Source organism: Centruroides vittatus, unplaced genomic scaffold (genome assembly GCF_030686945.1).
Source record: "Centruroides vittatus isolate TY-2023 unplaced genomic scaffold, ASM3068694v2 contig_487, whole genome shotgun sequence".
NCBI classification, from domain to species: Eukaryota; Metazoa; Arthropoda; class Arachnida; order Scorpiones; family Buthidae; genus Centruroides; species Centruroides vittatus.
The window spans coordinates 1,539,737-1,560,568 of NW_027122275.1; the positions used below are offsets into that span (position 1 = coordinate 1,539,737).

The 20,832-nt window shown below is 29.3% G+C and overlaps 1 protein-coding gene across 1 annotated transcript; it reads left to right on the forward strand.

The window, feature by feature from the left end:
* Positions 1 to 15,767: 15,767 nt before the first annotated feature.
* LOC136978064 (uncharacterized protein F54H12.2-like) lies at positions 15,768 to 16,406 on the forward strand. Its single transcript, XM_067273708.1, has one exon. It carries the CDS (start codon positions 15,768 to 15,770, stop codon positions 16,404 to 16,406), a length of 639 nt encoding a protein of 212 aa, XP_067129809.1.
* The last annotated feature ends 4,426 nt before the right edge of the window (positions 16,407 to 20,832 follow it).

A 20,832-nucleotide genomic window follows, 5' to 3' on the forward strand; every position in this document is an offset into this window, starting at 1 on the left:
TTTAGAAAACTTTCATTTATTTAGAAAACATTTAGTTTTCATATTCTTTGATTTATTTATTCTTTTTATACTATATGCTAGTATTTGGTATAGAAAGAATAAAATGAAAGAATAAATGAGAGAAAATTCAACTGAAATTGAATAAATAGGAATTTCTATTTCAGACAAAAGATTATATTTTCATTTTTTTAATATTAAATCTTCTTTCAGATTTTCCATTTTGATAATTTGATGACAAGCAAATATATGCCGGCAAATATACAAGCAAAAATAATTAATGGCTGCCACATTTCTGTATGTATGGATGCTGGTGTTTGAGGGAGACACGATTCAATTTTCTCATTTTGAAGTTTAATAACTTATGCCTTTTGCTCTTTCCCATTGTGAAGCTTAATAACTCTCATGCTCTTAAAAATTTCTCAAATTTTGCAGAGAGGTTTTCTTTATTAGTGGGATTGATGCTATTAAATTTTGATAGCTAAAGTTAAGGGATTAGGGAGATAGACGATTCACGTATCATATCTTGGATGGGAATGGAATTAATGAAAATTTTACTCGTTATTTACATTTACAATTTTATTTCATGAAACTCATCTCTACCTTCAAGATCAACTTTTTTGACACTTTATAATAATTAATAATCCAAAACTTTTTAGAAATAAAATCTCATAAGCAATCATGTCGTACATAATTTTTAACTCTTTTCCGGAAATTTATGCAACTCGTTGCTGGATTATATATATATATAAAGGATTGAAATATCTAATTATGAACCAAGCAGAGCAAAAAAAAAAAAAAAAAAAAAAAAAAAAAGCAACAAAAGTAACTACTTACATCTTTCAAACTGAATATGCAATTTTTGTATCAATTATTTGAAAATCCTAGTCAGAGGAACACAATTTAAATTCATTTACACAGTGAACTCGTTTGTCACAAAAGTAGCCACCAAGATTAGGAGAATCTAAACACCCTTGAATGATAAAAGTCGATTTTCTCAAGCGAAAATCGAGTTTTATCATTGAAGGTCTAAAATTCCCTTTTTTCATTAAGTGGATAACAACGAGAAATTAAAAAATAAATTATTAAGTTCATGTTTTTAGTATTTATATTAAACTATAACTTTAGTACTTATTATTAATAATGGAAAACATTTACACATTGAAGAGACCTTTCTTATACATGTAAGGGCTAAACCCTTACATGCATAAATGCATACATGCATTTATGCATTTATACATACATACATATATTTATGCCCTTACATGCATAAATACAGAGGCGACCTCTCTGCAATGAATATTTCCTGTAGAACATTTGAAGGAAATTCATCTGTTCATTCTAACCTGTCTATTATATACAATGTTTATATTGTATATTTTTTTTATTTAATTAGATGGTTCTTTTCATTTGTCTTTCTGATAAGATTAACCAGCCAGTGTGTTAAATATATTTGTATAGAATATCGAATAAGATATTTTCGTAAAAAGTAACCGAAAGTTAATAAAATGTGAAATTTTATTAGAAAAATACATTTAAAATTTTATTAGGCCTGTATATTAAGAATTAGTAGAGTTTTGTCGCAAAATACAAACACAATAAAACTTGTAGATTCTTACAGTAAATATCTGCTTACTGATTAATGGTTATTATGATGCTATAGCATAACAACGTCTGAGAATTTCATTAAAAGATCATTTCACGAATAATCTGTCAATTTAATCAATATTTAATCATTAATGTATCAACTTCTGTATGTATGGATGCTGGTGTGTGAGGGAGGCACGATTCTATACTTAAAGGAATTTGTGTTGCTTAAACTAAGAATCTACTGCCCATTTATAAAACTTTCGTATTTTATCATAAACTGTTGTGCAATAAAAGGGAAATTTTAAAATTATAAAATAAACAATGATAATATATTCAAAAATTATAATATTCTTACATATCTAAAGTATGAAAAGAGTAATCTAGTAAGAAACGAGAGAAGAGAGTTAAACAGTCTATTAAAGTAAGGAGTTATTGAAGAGCGTTAAGAACTGCATATATAAGACGATAAAATCGTCGTAAATGGTATCTTATTTTATTTTATTTGTTTATGATAAGAGCCTTTTATGAAAGATGAGATAAAAGTCTGTAATTTTTAGCAAAAGAAATAGTTTTAATAAAATACAATTGCTCTAGAAGAATGCTAAGAAATCAAACTGACTGTAAAGATAACATATGTTTCAATATATAGATATATTAACTAGTACTTTATTCTTTAAAACTATTTATAAAAAAATTATACATTTAATTATAATATTTTTTTTTACATGTGATTTTATTATTTTGACGCGAGTTTATAATTTAATTTATAAATATTATAAAAAAAAATTAAATGTTAAAAATATTACATAATGTTTTAAAATAATTTTATACAATAATAAATTTTATAATAATTTTACTTCGAAGAATATTAAAATATGTTGATATTGTTATTTTGATCATTTTTACGTGATATTTATTTTCCCGAAATCAGCTGAATCTCATATTTCAACTTGACATTTATGAGAGATGAATTGACTCAATTTGACATTTATTATGTGATCTGGATAACTGATTGGTGGTAAATCATTCCATAATTTACCTGTAATTACTTAATTAATGTATTCTGATTAGAAAGTTTACTGTCAGGGTGTCAGACTAACAGTTTGTTTAACATGTTCGATAATTTCATCTCGTAGACAATATAAATGCTATATAAAAAGCAATGAATCTAAAACAATGTCTTTAATATACTTAAAATGTTTATTTAAATGTGTAAAATTTATATTCTAATTAATGAGTAATCGATGTTCTAATCGACTATGTTATAAAATCGAAAGATACGCACGTTTAGACATTATAAAAGCACAATTTAAAGCATAAATAAACGCTTAACACCTACGTAAGACTATTTAGAAATATTTTGTCATAAAAAAATAAAACAGGTTTCGCATAAAATCTAAATTCTTATAATTAATTTAAAATAAAAGAAACGAATAAACAATTCTTAGAATTAAAATAATTATAGTTACATTTTTCATTATTTTAAAAATTGATAACTTGTACTTTATAAAACTTTCTATTTTATTAATAATAAATAACAAACAAACATTCACATTTCTACATTAATAAATGTATAAATGAGAATGTTTGTTTGTTTGTTTGTTTGTTTGCTATACACTTCTAGACCATTCGAGCAATTGTTACGAAATCCGGAAGTTACGTTACATTACTCCTAACTTAGATAACGTCGTATATTCCACCCCTCAAATATCGACTGGATTTTTATATATCAATTAATTTGTGTTTATATTGGATTTATTTGATTACATGTATAACCATCGTTCGGCAAAAAATTTAAAAAATAATAAACTAAATATAATTCGTATAAGAAAGGGTGTAATTTAAAAAAAACAAATATTATAGTATATCACCTACTCAGACTCAGCTTCTTAATAAATCTACTAGATACATCCAATACACCTTATTGCTGAGAACATATATTTATTCTTATAACAAACGTTTTCGGCCCAATTTATGGGCCATCTTCAGGTTACAGTCGTTCGACTCTAATACAAAATCGAACTCGTTCAAAATTAAATCAAATTAGAACATACGTTATAAATTAAACTAATAGAACAAGTATAATCCAATAAATTAAATCAAAATAAACCAAACATGAAAATGAAAATAAAATACGGTACTGGCCGTAAACATTAAGGAACAATTCCTTATACATTAATCCAGATATCTATTGAGTCACGGTAGACGCATTATTACGTGTGTTACTTCTTACTATGTATTTCCAGGATGACGGTAACCCCGTCGCATCCTTATAATTTAAACATCTGTCAGCCAAACTTGCTCTGTAAATTTCGCATTTCTCAGTTATGGATGAGAGCGTTGGCGAGCATACTTTTGCAAGAATTTTGGCATCCTCCCATTTAACAACCGAACCATCCGCTTGGGCCATCTTTGATAATGCTGTTGCACACTTGTTTTTAGCGACATCGTACCGGTGTTCCTTTATCCTCACTCCAAGGTTTCTATTAGTGACTCCTACGTAGTCCTTATCTATTCCCAACTGGTCATTTTTGTAGGGAATTGCATATACTCCTGCCTGTTCTCTATCATCAATTCTTTCCTTGTCATTTCTAATCAACCTATAGACTGTGGGGGCCCTTTTGCATATTATACTGGCGTTTTTGTGTCTCGCTATTTGCTTCATAATCGGGAAGAAACATTTATTATACGTAAACTTTGTGAAGTTACCCCCAGTCTCCGGTTTTTTCTTAGAGTTGCTCCTAGGCTTTACGTACGCCGTTATTAAACGCTCTATAGAATTTGTTCCAAAGCCTAACTCTTTTGCAACCTTTTTGATTCTACCCAGCTCATCCATCGTGTCCATTATATTTGAGCAATACAAAAACGCTCTTCTGATTAGGGCCCTGAATGCGGACAATTTATAAACCGTTGGGTCATTAGAATTTGCCGGAATATACATCGGATCCTGCGTGGGCTTTATGTACACTTTCGTGCTTAAAGCTCCATTTTTAAATTCAATGCCAACGTCCAAGAAGTGTAGCTCCTTGTTACTAATTTGCTCAAGGTTAAGTTTTAAGCCATGTTGGTTAGAGTTCACTTGGTCTAAGAATCGTTGTATCATTGCGTCATTCTTCCAAATAATTAGAACATTGTCTACATATCTTTTGTACATGATTATGTATTCATTATAGTTGAAAAGCGTCATGCGTTCCATCTTTCGCACCACCAACTCACAGAGCAGGCCAGACATCGGGCTGCCCATTGGGACTCCTCTTAACTGCTTATAAACTTTACCTCGGAAACTGAAAAATGACTGAAAACATATCAGATCCACCATTATCTCTAACTCTTTTCTGTGTTCGTATGCTTTTGGGTGCAACCCACATAACAGGTTCACTAACTCCTCAAAGCATGAGGTAAGATTTATTGATGGAAACATACTCTCGAAATCCATAACCGTCCCAATCTCCTTGTCCATGTAGACTGATAACTATCATGCAAAGTTTACGTATAACCAAATGTTCGTCCCGATTATGAAGCAAATAGCGAGACACAAAAACGCCAGTATAGTATGCAAAAGGGCCCCCACAGTCTATAGGTTGATTAGAAATGACAAGGAAAGAATTGATGATAGAGAACAGGCAGGAGTATATGCAATTCCCTACAAAAATGACCAGTTGGGAATAGATAAGGACTACGTAGGAGTCACTAATAGAAACCTTGGAGTGAGGATAAAGGAACACCGGTACGATGTCGCTAAAAACAAGTGTGCAACAGCATTATCAAAGATGGCCCAAGCGGATGGTTCGGTTGTTAAATGGGAGGATGCCAAAATTCTTGCAAAAGTATGCTCGCCAACGCTCTCATCCATAACTGAGAAATGCGAAATTTACAGAGCAAGTTTGGCTGACAGATGTTTAAATTATAAGGATGCGACGGGGTTACCGTCATCCTGGAAATACATAGTAAGAAGTAACACACGTAATAATGCGTCTACCGTGACTCAATAGATATCTGGATTAATGTATAAGGAATTGTTCCTTAATGTTTACGGCCAGTACCGTATTTTATTTTCATTTTCATGTTTGGTTTATTTTGATTTAATTTATTGGATTATACTTGTTCTATTAGTTTAATTTATAACGAGTTCGATTTTGTATTAGAGTCGAACGACTGTAACCTGAAGATGGCCCATAAATTGGGCCGAAAACGTTTGTTATAAGAATAAATTTATGTTCTCAGCAATAAGGTGTATTGGATGTATCTAGTATATTATAGTATATTCATTTACTTACTGCGACAATGATATAACGCGAAGTAGACGGTCCTATTGCTACATTATTACTTTGATGAGTAGCACATAGCATTCCCATGCGTGGTGTCGAAACTGGTGCACTGGTAACTTGGTCCACACATCACTAACGTGCTGGACACATACAGTTTTCGGTTAATGTTACCTTAGGATCCAAAATGGCGGCCGGGGAAATTTTTCCCTACTTCGGTGACTGCGACGGGGGAAATAATTTTTCCCTAGAGTCGAGACGTCGACGACGTGGGGATTTTTCCCCGTTCGGTTTCTACCCTGCGTTCGACGTTGCCGAGTATCCTGTAACCTCGAAACGTAGACGGTAGTGTGTAAATTTGCGACGGTAGAGGGAGCCTTTTCGTGACGTCGTGCGAGAGTAAAATCGGCGAGAAAATCGTAGGGGTGTTACGAACGAATATGCAAATGCATGATCTGTGAACTGAATTCTGTTCATTTCTGGGCAATTTTATGCAAATCGACTAGTTTCCAGTTGGAATCGTTTACTGCTGTGTTGCGACGAATTACGTATTGGATTAATTGCTGTGTTTTTTTTTTCGTAACGATATTTCATTTGCACACAAATTGCTGTCTGTGAATATGTATTGTATTCCTCCAGTATTAGTAAGTATTTTTATTTCTGTTTTTACAATTTAATCCTAAAAGTTAGAGAACCAAGTAATCAGAAATTAAGGAAAGACCGTGTTTTTTTCCTCTCCTTACCTTCCTGCGTTTAGGTTATTGCCAATTGTTCGATAATGAATAGTTTTGCCGATTTGAGTTGCAACGACGAATTTTGTTCGAGATGCACTTCCCGTGTTTTCTACAAGTAAATGGAAGACGACTTTTCGGAGCTTGGTTTGCCTCCCCGTATCGATAACGCATCGAATTTTGCTGTAAAATTAAGCATACAGCCGACCGAGTCCGTTTGCATTCATTGCGATGAAGATAAGAAATGCTTCATATGTCAGGTGAACGACAGATCAGAAAACACTGTGAATTGGATCGTTTGTAAATACGTGAATTCCGGCAGTACGATAATAACGGACGAATGGAAAGGATATATGCACATTGACAAATAGAAGAAGTAACGATCGAACATAGAACAGTCAACCATTCGAAAAATTTCGTCGACCCCCCAAACAGGAGATCATACTCAGAATATCGAACAATCGAAAAGTGAGTAAAAAACTCCTCTTTTTGTTGTTTTTTATTGTTTATTTCGGTTAAAAAATCCGCGGAGTCTGCAGAAAAATTCAAGATGGCGGCCGGAACCGCGACCATCTTGAATGCAGGAGAAAAATTATTTCCCTCGTCGCAGTCTCCGAAGTAGGGAAAAATTTCCCCGGCCGCCATTTTTGATCCTAGGGTAACATTAACCCAGTTTTCTATGGTTTCTTCAAGTTATTGACACCAAAATAGGGGTCATTTTCCCATAAAACTCCTCTAGGGAGGCATCGTCCACGTGTCACATTGACGTAATCAAATAAACTGTGTAATAATTTTTTTATAAACTTGCTGTTTACGAGGAGATACTAGTTTATGGACATTCTGATAATAATCTTAAAATGAGTTTTATCGTGTACATTTTTGAAAATTTACTATTAATAACGGCGGGTGTAACAATTACTGTTAAAGGTACTTTATAAACCCTGGTGAAACCGGGTGTTACAGCTAGTGATAAGTAAATAGAATTAAATTTTATTTCTATTAAATTCAAATCATGTTCTCAAAATAAATTCTATATTTCTATAATTTCTATAAAGTTGCATTTTTTTCTTTTTAATTTTACGTTATAAAAATATGCAGTATAAAAATGCAGTTTCTATTTCTGAAACGTTATTTCTATAATTTTTAAATTTTAAAGCTAAATTTTCTTTTGATTTTGAAAGTTTTGTAACAGAAAAGCTTAGAGTGTCAAAGTGAACAATGAAATTGAAGCCAAATTATTAATAATACAATGAGATTTGTATAATAAAAAGACTTAATACTATAAAAAAACTTTTTATATTGAAAAGTAGCGTGAAGAACTAAAAAAAATTACATCAAATTTATGCATATCAATCTTGTTAATTGAAAGATTTAAGTGACTCAAACACAAATGTCACACACATTCATTAAGAATTATCTTCTAACAGTAATTAATAACAGATTTCATTACAGTTTGTTAACTTAATTGAAAAAATTATAAAAAACAAAATATGGTTACTAATAATAATATTGATTTAAATTTCTTTATTAAATACTCTACAAAATTATGAATAATAATTAGGGCCTACATTGTTGTAACAAAAAGCATATTAAACTATCAAAATATTTATTACAAATCTTCTACAATGAGAATTGAAACTTTGTTCGAATAATTGCTAAAGTTGTATTTTTCTATATTTGAAAACTATAAAAATTTAAGCACGTTTTCACCTTCATGAAATGTTTATCATAAATTCTTGCACGAAAAATTATTTAGCTTCGCACATCTTTGAGATGTGCAAAAGCTAGTCATTAATGAAGATCTTAATTATAAATGTTGCTTTCTTTTATTCTAAATTATAAAAAGAAAACTTATGAAAATAATACTTCTTTTAATATCTAACTACAACTATTTCTTTTTTGGCATAGGTACTTAAGCACTTGATTACATAGTGACATGTAATGATTATCTAACGAACGTGATCATTAATCTCCATGCAAACTATATATATTTATGTTATGCAGTGAAAGACTATTAGATTGCTTTATCAGATAAATTTTCTGACAAAAGAGAACAGATTTTATTTCATGATAAAGTTCTCTCTTTAAAGAGATGACAAAACTTTTTATTAAAAAGTTCATAAAAGGGATATATGTACTCTGATATGTCATGCAATTTCATTTGTAAGATAAATTTTCCATGTAATTTAGATATGTTTTTGGACTATATAGAGACATATATAATCGAATATATATATTTTTATTTGGCTTAGTTAATGACAGAGTGAAGAGTTATAAATTAATTTATTGATTATTGTTATTATTGATTGCACAAAATCATTATATATACAATATATATGTATTTTAATATATTCTATTGCAGGAATAAAATAAATTTCAAATTTTTTTTTTATATTTAAACTTATAAAAAAGTTATCATTCTTAAAATGTAATGAAAATATACGGAAAATACAATTATTTTTACACTTTTAATAAATTATTGGTTTAAATATATTTTAACCTTATTTTATTTACAATAAATAAAGAAAAATAGATATTGCATTGGTTTTGATACATTAAATTTAAAAATATATATCTTATGTAATTATTTTATTTTATTGATTTTCGATATAGAAAAGCAACGTTCATTATTGTTTTTCATTAGAATATTTGTAATTACTTGGCATTTACCGAATAGTTTATTATAGTATTAATTAAAATATTGTTTTAAAAAATAAGATCATTGATTAAATGTCTTAGTTTTAAACATTATGTATTTAAAAGAGTAATAAAGAAATTTGAAATTACTAATAACATATTAGAAGTCAAGAGTTATTCAATATTAACATAAGCAGTATGATATTAATTGAAATGGTAATCCTCCAGTTATTATTTAAAAGAAACAGATTTATGAATTGCAGAATATTATTGTTGGTGAGTAAGCTTATGCTTATATCAAACTCCAAACTTCTTTACAAGATTTCTCCATGAGAAAGCACACTGAAAATAATATGAGAAACTTTTCTTTATATGCAAATTATGTAAATTCCATTATCTTTTATATATATATATATATATATATATATATTAATTTGTTTGTTTTGTTTATAAATATGTCGAATTTGCAACTTTACAATGCTTGTAACTACTGAAAATTCTTAAAAATTTAAATAAAAATTATAATATTTATAATAAATTTTTATGTTGTCAGTTTGAATTACGTATGGTAGATTATGAATTTAGTTTAGAGCGTAATTTAATTTTTTTTTACCTGTTAACAAATTAATATATAAAACATTATATTTTCTATTTCAAATGTTTTAAAATAGAATAGTTAAAAATATGTTTTTAATTTTCAGTTTTCACTATTAGAAAAAGGAATAAATACTTTTCATTATCATGTTGCAAGCAAAACTGATTATTAAATTTATCAAAAATCATAATATATTATTTTATTTTAAATGGAAATACGATAATTACTTATTTCACAAGTGAAATGACTTTCTAAGAGCGTTTGATATTAAGTTTTTCTAAGCAAAAACAGTTCGATCGGTAGATATGTCTACACTAATGAATATACTTGTCAAAACTGTTCATTTTCAAGGTTATTATATGTATTTCTCGATGTTAGAATGTATCATATTATAAATGGACAAGAAAAATATATTTCGAAAATATCTAAAAATTATACTTAATATAACAAAGCCAAGGAAAGGAAATTATATGTTGGTCTACCTTAATCTATATATAGTGATATAGTGTATTTGCTATAAATAAATTCGATACTTATATATTATATGATGAACTTGATTTCATTTCTTACTAAAAATGAAACTGTTTATTATTTATTAAGTTTTAAAATTATATTTTAAACTTTGATAAGCTAATTTGTTGATAAAATATATTTAAATATAACAAAATATTTATTTTCTATAAGAAATAATAAAAAGGCACGATTTAATAATAATATTAAATCGTGCCTTTTATATTTTCGTCAGTAGTATGTCGTCAGTAGTATGAATATATATTTTCGTCAGTAGTAAATCGTCAGTAGTATGAATTCGATGCAAACTGGGATATAAAATTTAATTCATATAGATTTTAATGTAAATGAATGATAGAAACTGGGTTATAAAAATAAAGAGAGTTATAAAAATAAAGATTACACTCTACTCTGAAGTGAAGTCAAAAATTGTTCTTTATCAGCATCAAAATAATTCGTTTGTACTGTGAAATAACTATTGTAGAGATAAAAAATTGTCTCCCTCCACCAATAAAATTTAATTTGTATAGAATTTAATGTAAAGTAATGATAAAATCGAATTATTTAAAATATATATATATATATATACTAACGCCCTCTATCATAGAGTTTGTATCCTGAACTAATTAGTGTAAACCTGTTGATTTTCTTTGTGTGTTGGTAGACAGGCACTGGATTTGAAAGCTGGGAATTATTCTTTTTTCACAAAGTCAGGAAATATCGTAAGTTATTGTGATATATATTTAATCTGTAGATAATATACGATCTAGTATTAGTATTTGTAATAATTTAAAAACGTACAATTAGTATTTTTTTTAAAAAAACGAGGGATGAACTATGTTTCTTCATTCTATTCAAAGGTTTAGAATCTCTAGATAATATAGGCTCCCTGTTAAGAATTAGAAACCTGCAATTGGTTGTTAGGTTTTAAACGAAAATATGATTCGTCAGTATTTTTATATAAATTACTTTTTTAAAGAGGGAACTAGTTTTATATTTAAGCTATGATCATGGGGATGTATGGTTTTGTACTTACTTACAGCGAGTCTAAAAATTATTCGGCTTCTAAGTGCTTATATAAGAGCTTGGACGCATGTGTTTCTGCAGCCAAAAATTTCTCGTTCTATGTTCCTGATAATTTTTCATTTATCCTTCGTTATTTTAAAGTCAAAGATATTTGGAAAGGACAAGAAAAATATGGTTTTATAATCATCGACAAGGATGGAGAAATTAGCAAAGTATGTAATGGAGTATATGGTTCGTTTGAACGGTGTGCGGAAGACATGAGAGAAATATGTTTAGAAAATGATAAGAAAACTTCACTAATGTTTAAAGAGATAAGTCCAGGAATGAAATATTATAAATTTTCTAAATTTCCTTACGTTGACAAGGTTGATTAATATGTATTTCAAACATCCTAGTACTTCTGGGTCCTTCCCAATCAGGAAAAACCAAATTTGTAAAAAAAATTATTCACAACAAAATTTATGAAAATCCTCTGAAAAAGATTTTGTGGTGTTACTCTGTATATCTACCGTTTATTCAAGAAGAAAAGGATATCACATTTATGTATGGGTTACCAGAATCTGTCAAAGGGTGGAATTTGATAATAATCGATGATCTGATGCACGAGTTGTCTCCAAAAACAGCATTTTTGTTTACAACAGAATCTCATCATTGTAATGTAAGTGTGATTTTAATAATGCAAAATTTGTTTCCCAAAAATAAGATTATGAGAGATATAAGTTTAAATACTCATTACTTGATTTTATTTAAAAATAATCGTGATGAAAGTCAGGTGAATTGCTTGGGCCGTCAGGCTTTTGCAGGAAAATTTAATTTTTTCATGTTTGCATATAAAAAAGAAACATAAAAGGAATTTGGTTATTTGTTATTGGATTTTCATTCTAAAACAGATAAGAAATTTTCTGTGAGAGATTCGTGTTTTCCAAACAAACAAGGTGTTTTCTGGATATACTTACCTATAAAATGAAGAATGTAAAGAAAAATTATCATATGCTGCCCTTTTTTGCGAAGACTACTCCTTCTCAACGAAGAGCAATATTGAAAGAAGCTACTCCAAATCAGATTAAAGTTTTGTGCGAAATATGTGATAATTTGCGGAGAGGAAATATACCTGCTGATGTTCGTAAATTAGTAAAATATAAAAAAATTATCAGGAAATTAAGTGAAAAACATATTCCTTTAAATACCAAGAAAAAAATTTTGGTTAATCAATCCGGTGGATTCCTTCCTCTACTACTGACTCCATTGTTGTCTATGGCAGGAGGATTAATTGGTAAAGTGATAGGAAAAAGAATCTAATGGCAAAGCAGATGGCCTAGTTCCTCCCGAATTACTGATGAGTTATCAAAAGCCTGAAATAAGAATCGGTTCTAATATCGAAGAATTACTCGAGAGTACGAATTTACCTGACAACGGTAAAGTCAAGCTATTAAGCCAATTGATTTCAAGATATCAGAAAACCGTTCACACTCCTAAAGAACCTGTTAGAGTGTCAGTTGTGTCTAACCAAACGACAGAGGAAACAGAATCTCAACTGAAAGAAAAAGCTGATGACGATGATGGATTTATTAAACAAATAACTTTATCAGTACCTCAATTATATCAAAAATTTATACCACATTTAATCACTAAGCGCGATCGAAATCATTATGGATGGAATTCTAAAGGTGAATTAACAATCGAAGGGAAACCTATTGGAAACCTAATGGAAGCCATGTGGTTGACCTGGTTTTGTATGTAATGAGAAATAGGAAAACCGCATTACCCCGTTGGTTTTAACGAATTTTGGACTATTTTAAAGAAAATAAACCTTCTGCAAAAGTGAATTGGAAACAAAGGTTTGGCAGAAATTCCCTAAACATACAATATCAAGCAAAATCACTCGAAACTCCAGAAGAAATTTTCTCTCCATCACTCTTTCATCAACCAAAAAAATTTAAGAAGAAGAGGAAGAAAAATCTCAAATGGAGAAACTTTTGAAATCGATATACTATAATCCGAAATCTCTGGCATCTTTTGGTGGTGTGAGTAAATTAGTTAAAGAATCAAATTTACCGCAATTTGATGTTAAAAAATGGTTGTCTTCTCAATTGACTTATACACTTCATAAACCTGTACAAATTAAATATTCGCGGAAAAAAACTAAAAGTTTTTATCCTAACGACTTATGGCAAGCTGATTTAATTGTATTAAAACAATTTTCTAGATTTAATAATGGAATAAAATATTTACTAACTGTAATTGATGTATTTACTAAGTATTGCTATGTTGTACCTAAAAAAGATAAAAAACCTCGGTCAGTTTTTAACGCTTTTCAAACCATTTTTTTAAAAAAAAAACTTTCCGAAAAATTTACAAACTGATAAAGGAAAAGAATTTTATAATAGATTAGTAAAAAATGTTTTTAAAAAATTTAAAATTAATCATTATTCAACTCATTCAGATACAAAAGTGGCCATTGTGGAAAGATTAAATAAAACTTTGCGGAATAAAATATATAGATTATTTACTTATCGTAATTCTTATAAATATATCGATAAATTATCAGATATTGTGAAAAGTTATAATAATAGTTTTCATAGAAGCATTGGTATGTCTCCATCGGAAGTTACGCCCCTACATCATAGCCTGATTTTCGAAAAGTTGTATGGCATAAAAGGAGGGAATACGTTTAAATTTAATATTGGTGAGTTTGTTCGAATTTCGAAAATACGAAAAACATTTAGTCGAGGATACCTACCTGGTTGGACTGAGGAAATATTTATTATTCACCATCGTTTTTCATCTTATCCTCCAACATATATATTGAAGGATTTAAATAACGAGATTTTGGAAAAACGATTTTATACAGAAGAATTACAGAAGGTGACAAAATGATGCAATCAGACTTTTTTGTGAATCTGACAAGCAATGCCAGCATGGAGTTATTCCCTGAAAATAACCACTCTCATTTCACCATGAAAATGAGTCCACCTATTGATTTACACAGTTGGTTTGACAGAAGTTATTATTCCCAGAAATTGGTTTTAATACATCAAATCATAATAATAATTATACTATTACTAGACATAAGATTAGGAGAAAAAAATAGAAGATCAAACATATGTGATTCCATTAATTACAGCTAAAGAAAATGAAGGAGAGACGCTTTTCGATTAGATAAACAAGAATATAGTTTTGTTAACAGGATTAAACACTGCAGAATTCATATTAGACAAGAATCATAAAGACATAAAAATAAATTTGAAAGAGGGATTTGAGTTGCATATTATGAAAAACAATGCTCACAAATTACTTTATTAATTAAATTTTCCGCTGAAAGAAATTATATTTAAACAAGGCACATGAAATTTAATATTGCAACAAGTGTCTGAGGAATATATATCAAATTCTAAATTTTATAAAAATCAATTTATACTTTTAATAGAAAGAAATAAAAAAGTTGTTGAGGAAATCGATGTAGAGGAAAAACTTTTTATTCCTATTGGACTTTATTCATCTGCAGAAAAATTTTTAGGGATTTTTAAATGTAATGAATTAGCATTACTACCTAATAACAAAATCACTTTAAAAGTTCCCGAAAATATAACGATTGAATTCGGAAATGAATTAAAAGATTTGTTAGGGTTTAAAACACACAAATTTTCTGAGGGTGAATATGTGAGTGACTATCCGATCGAGCTGTCTGCAGGAATTTCAGAAATTTTTATTTATTCGAATATTGTTGCTTCTCATCGTGTTGGAGATATATCAGCTCCTTTTTTAAGGGTTATACCTGTAACAAGGGAAAAACTGATCAAATAGTTAGAGTTTACCAATCCCCTCTATACTTTCCGTTAACCCGTAATTATATTGATACGATTGAAATTGAGCTGCAAACTGCTAACGGGAAAGAAATCATCGTTTTGGGGGAAAAAAACATTATTAGTTTTATCTTTTAAACAGATATAAATATCGTTATATTTTATTTATTAACGTTAGTTTGTCTTCGAGAAGTAGAAAATGAAGCTCGATTCCAAGGATTGTATAAATTATTACTGCAATCAGGCAGGAGGAACAATATGGAAACACGATTTCCCTTTTACACAACAATTTGGAAGAGGGAGTTATTTTGCTGGACTGCAAATACAGAGAGGATACGGATTTTTCGGAGACCTATTGCGGAAATTAATTCCTTTACTTAGTAAACTAGAAAAGTATCTAGGTAGCAAGGCTTTAAAATTTGCATCAGATGTAGTCAGGGGAAATCGTTTAAAGTATCTACAAAGTCTCGTTTTAAAGATGTGGGATCTGAAATTAAGCAAGATATGCTTAAAAAAGTCCAGACAGGATCTGGTATAAAAAGAAACGACCAAAAAGATTAATTCAGTTGCGAAAGAAAAAGCGAAAACTTAACAATATTTTCGCTGATTAGAAATGGATCCTCATTCGTGTGGTTGTTTCAAATTGGAATTGGATCTATTTAATACTGTTTTGACTCAACTAGCAATTGACAATACTTACGAAGTTATTGCTCATCCAGTTGCCACTATATCGGAGAGCAGAGCACCTATTGAGTTTCTTATATCAGGATCGGGTGAGCATTATATGGATCTACATTCAATTTATTTTTGCATTCAAGCGAAAATTGTAAAGAAGGATGGATCGAACTCAAGTCCCGAAGACAAAGTTATGTCTGTTAACTATTTTTTAAATAGCATGTTTTCCCAGTGTACAATGTTTTTAAATGATAAACAGGTTAGCGCTAATGTAAATTACCCATATAAAAGTATATTAGAGGCCCTACTATTTAATTCGAAAGAAATGAAAGAAACTTTTTTAACGAGCGCATTATTTTTTAAAGATACTGCTGGACAAATGGATTCAATAAATCTGTTAGATGAAAATAATACTAACCGTGGATTAGTTAAAAGATTTAACATTAGCAAAGAAAGTAAAGTAATAGATTTAATGAAGCGTCTTCATATCGATTTAGCGAATCAGCCTAAGCTTTTAATAAACAATGTAGACCTGAGGGTGAAATTGGAGAGATCTAAAGAAAATTTCGCACACTAATGGCAAATAACGATGACTATAAAATTATTATAAAAAACACATCGCTGAAAATTAATAAAGTAGATGTTATTTCTTTGTAAAAAGGGCTGGCAGAATTACAATTTAATAAAAAGTAAAAAAACATACATTACAGATGGATACTAGTCCAATCTTCACTGCTTGCCATGTCCAATCACCAGGAACAACTGTTTCCATTGCAGAGACAACGTTTCTTTAGAGGCTAAACTGCATTTTAAACTGTTTTGCATATTTGTGCAGAGGCATAGCTTCTAAAGAAAGGTTCTCTCTCTGCAATGGAAATGGTTGTTCCCAGTGATTGGACACGGCAAGCAGTGAAGATTGGACTAGTATCCATCTGTAACGTTTTTTTACTTTTTATTAAATTGTAATTCTGCGAGCCCTTTTAACAAAGAAATATTATATTTTTAATTGTGCTGGGATTGTCACGTGTGGACATTTTAAACTGTTTGGCATATTTGTGCAGAGGCATAGCCTCTAAAGAAAGGTTGTCTCTGCAATGGAAATAGCAATGGAAATAGTTGTTTCTGGTGATTGGACATGGCAAGCAGTGAAGATTGGACTAGTATCCATCTGTAATATTTTTTTACTTTTTATTAAAAAGTAGTTGTTAGTTCATCAGTTCAAATTGGGATAGAAAAAGCCCTACAAACTGGTATAATAAAAATACCATTTTGTAGAACCGATGTTAAAGTTTTTACTTTAACGTGTGGAATTCAGTCTACAAGTATTTCTAATGTAGTTATAGGTCAGCTACCTTATAGAATAACTCTCGGATTAGTTTCTAATTCAGCATTTAACGGAAATGTAAAGCGTAATACTTTTAATTTTAAAAATTATAATTTAAATTATATATGTTTATCAAAAGACAGTCAGATGATTCCTTCTAAACCCTATGCTCCAGATTATACTAATAAAATTTATGCAAGAAATTTTATCTCGTTATTCGAAGATACTGGATGTATTCACCATCACAGATCTACAAGTATATCTTATGATGAATATAAGGATGGCTATAGTCTATATTGTTTTGATCTCACACCAGATAAATCAGGATCTGAAGGCCATATAAGTGTGAACCAACTCAGAAATATCGCCATAGAACTGAAGTTCTCAAAGGCAATACAAGAAACGGTAAACGTTATTTGTTTCTTAACGTAGTAAGTATAGTTGCTGTGTATACTAATTCTGTGTGTACCGTCCTTGTAATCCAAATAATGATTCTGGTAGATGATCATACAGCAATGGTTAGGGAAATTTTCATTTATTTACTCAAATGCATTTCGGGTTGGTTTATCTCTCAACCCCTCTTCAGTGATATCATATGTTGGTACATTTTTAAAAATATTTTTATATATTTTAACACAAAGGTGTATTACATTCTATTTGCAAGGAAAGTGTTTTGTTCCTAATAAGGGTGAAGATGAGTAAAGACTAAAAAGGCAGGTGTTTATCCAGTCTTAACCATGTCAGTAAACTGTAACACGGTCAAGACTGGATAAACACCTGACTTTTTAGTCTTTACTCATCTGATTTTCTTTGTGTGTTGATGGAAGAAGATGTACTTTTGTCTTAAAATATCAACTTTTTACCAACATAAAACAGTCGAAGCAGGAACAGGCTGAAAATAACAACGAATTATAAGTTCTGTTCTAGGAATGTAAGCTTGTTTGTCCCATCTTTGATATAATTCGTTTTTTCTGTATTTACACTCAACCCACGTATAAATTATTGTATTGTGCTGTTTATACTTAATAGCCTAACTTTGTTTCTGTTTGCTAAATTGAATTTCACAGTAAAATACCCGGAAACTCTAAATTATAAAAGCCACACAGATTAAATGGCTTAATTTTTACAATATCAACTTAAAATAGATAAAAGCATTATTAAATAATTATTATTTATTCGTGTATATCGACTTCTGTCGAAGAAATACTCATTTATTGTACAGTTTATGTAAGCTGAAAAATTAAATTTTAAACGTATTTCTTCGTATTTCTTGGTGTTAGCTTTCGGTCACGTGATCAACTTGGCGGCATATTTCTTACGGTGATCTTTGTCATATCTAATTTGTATACTAGTGATAGTACATTACTAATCTTTATTAAACAGATTTAGACATTTTATATTACTTAAATTTGACCTGATTAGTAAAATAATTATATAAAATTTTTAGTGTTTTGCTTTTAGAAAAGCTTCAAAGCCAGGTGACATAACAATCATCCAATGTTTCTCAGAGGATTTTGCACAATGATTTTTTTTATATCTAATTCGCATAATTGTAATGGTAAATTAGTAATTTTTATTAAACAGATTTAGTTATTGTGTATTAATTAAATTTATCGGTTTTTATGAAAGAATTCTTTAAAACTTTTAGCGTTTATTTAGAAATTGTTTGTCACCTAATGACATTGGACAAGAGCATTTTCGTTTTGTCTATTGTATATGATCAGTTCGCGCCAGATTTCGTAGAGTGTGGTTTGGTGTTTGTGTTTTTTCTCACTAACTTTTGAAGTTCACTGTGATAAATTTTTATTGCGTGGATTGATAGATTTTGCGTTGATTGTAATGGATATTTTACGGCGTAAAGTTTACTGTGAATTAGTTCTAAATTCAGAAAGAAAAGTTGAAAATAATTTATTTTTAGACAATTAACAAGAACTAATCTTTGGACATAATACTTGGATATAAGTGGAAGTATGTATTATTGGACTACTAATTTTTTTGTACATATAATTATGTAGTTCTAGTTTCGAAACATTTGTTTTTTAGTATTTATAAGCGTGTTATTTAGACATGTGTACCAATTTAGTGCTAAAACGTAGAACTACATCAAAGACTAATTAGAGGTTTTTAGAAAAACTTATACTTTAACAATTTGATTTGATTATTATGGTTAGTGCTCATGTGTATTTTTGTACTGTAAATTACTTTGTTTTACTATGTTAGAGAAAGTAGGTCGTACATTGGGTTGCCCACGTACACTGTTCGCTTTTTCAGAGTGAAGCGGACCCTCTAAGTGAAGTGTGTTTTAGGGAAGTTATGCATTTTTTTTCTGATGCATGCCAATGATGAATATTGATTTCAAAATTAAATATTGGTCAATGACGATCTCATATGTAATAAATCTGAAGATGAATATAAAAATATTTCTACATTTTTTTCATTGTTTTGTTGTTTTTTAAAGTTTAATTCATTTAAATTTATTATACGTTAAGTAAGTTTATTTACCAAATGCTAATATTTTAAACCGCTTTAATGTTTTGGTGTAAATTTAAACAACAAATTTTAAAATTTTAAATAAAAGATATACTGAAATTTTCTTTTATTTACAATGATTACGTCACTTCTACAGAAAGTAGAACACGAGACAACCTTCACCCACATTTCAGTCTGGGGGAGAGGCCGCCAGGCCTCATAGTTATAAACATAACAACCTTTACCTCATCTACCGTTGTGGATAAAATTCGTTAACTGTCAATTACATTTTCTTGCATTTGATTCGCAAGTTGGAAAAAATCGTCATGACTTAAGTGCCTAAAACTTTAAAATATTATATAAAATTGAAAATAAATTTAAGACTTTTGAAAAAATCGCAACGGATGGAAAATCACTAAAGAATTTAACATAAATTTGAAAAAAAAAATTTAGCAAAAAATTATCATGAAAAAATTCACATATAAAAAAATTATGTGACAATAAAGAAAGATTTTTTCTTTACTAGATGTAACTGTTTAAAATTTTTTTTCCTAAACGGAAACGAGAAAAACACGTGGGAAATTTATTAAAAATTTTCCCACGCTTCTTCTCCACAACTAAGTGGTTGCGCCACGTCTGACTGTTCCACTGTTAAGAGGTTAAGTATATAATATTATGTTTTAACTGTATAATGGTTTTAAGTATATAAAATTTACTCTATGGTAATATGGCGTTCACATTTGCATTAAGAAAAACAGCGTCCAAAGGCTATGTGAGGAGTTATAGAGCATTTATCTCTAATTATACCAATCCGAGTATTTTACTTGAAAATATTAGAGGTACTATTTATAATATTTTAACTAATAATAATTTAATTTTCGAGAATGAAATTTTTATTAAATTTAAAGATAAGATTTATAAAATATTCAGAGAACGAGACTATTACTCATCAACACATATTTTTCTCTAGTCGGGTAGAACATGTTTTATCTCAATATATGATCGATGAAAGGTTAACAAATGCTTTTGATACAATTTTAAACTTTATTGATCAGTTTATTAAAAACGGATCTGGGTGGATTGATTATTAAGGAAATTATATTTTTGGATATTCATTTAGGAATTTATAAGGGTGAGAGTGGAGATGTGGTAAAATCATCCTTCCAAAGCATTAAATTAACAAGCATTGTTTGTTGAATATTAAATGTAG

Coding starts and splice junctions, on each gene's coding strand:
- LOC136978064 (XM_067273708.1), top strand. CDS start 15,768: ATGGATCCTCATTCGTGTGGTTGTTTCAAATTGGAATTGGATCTATTT.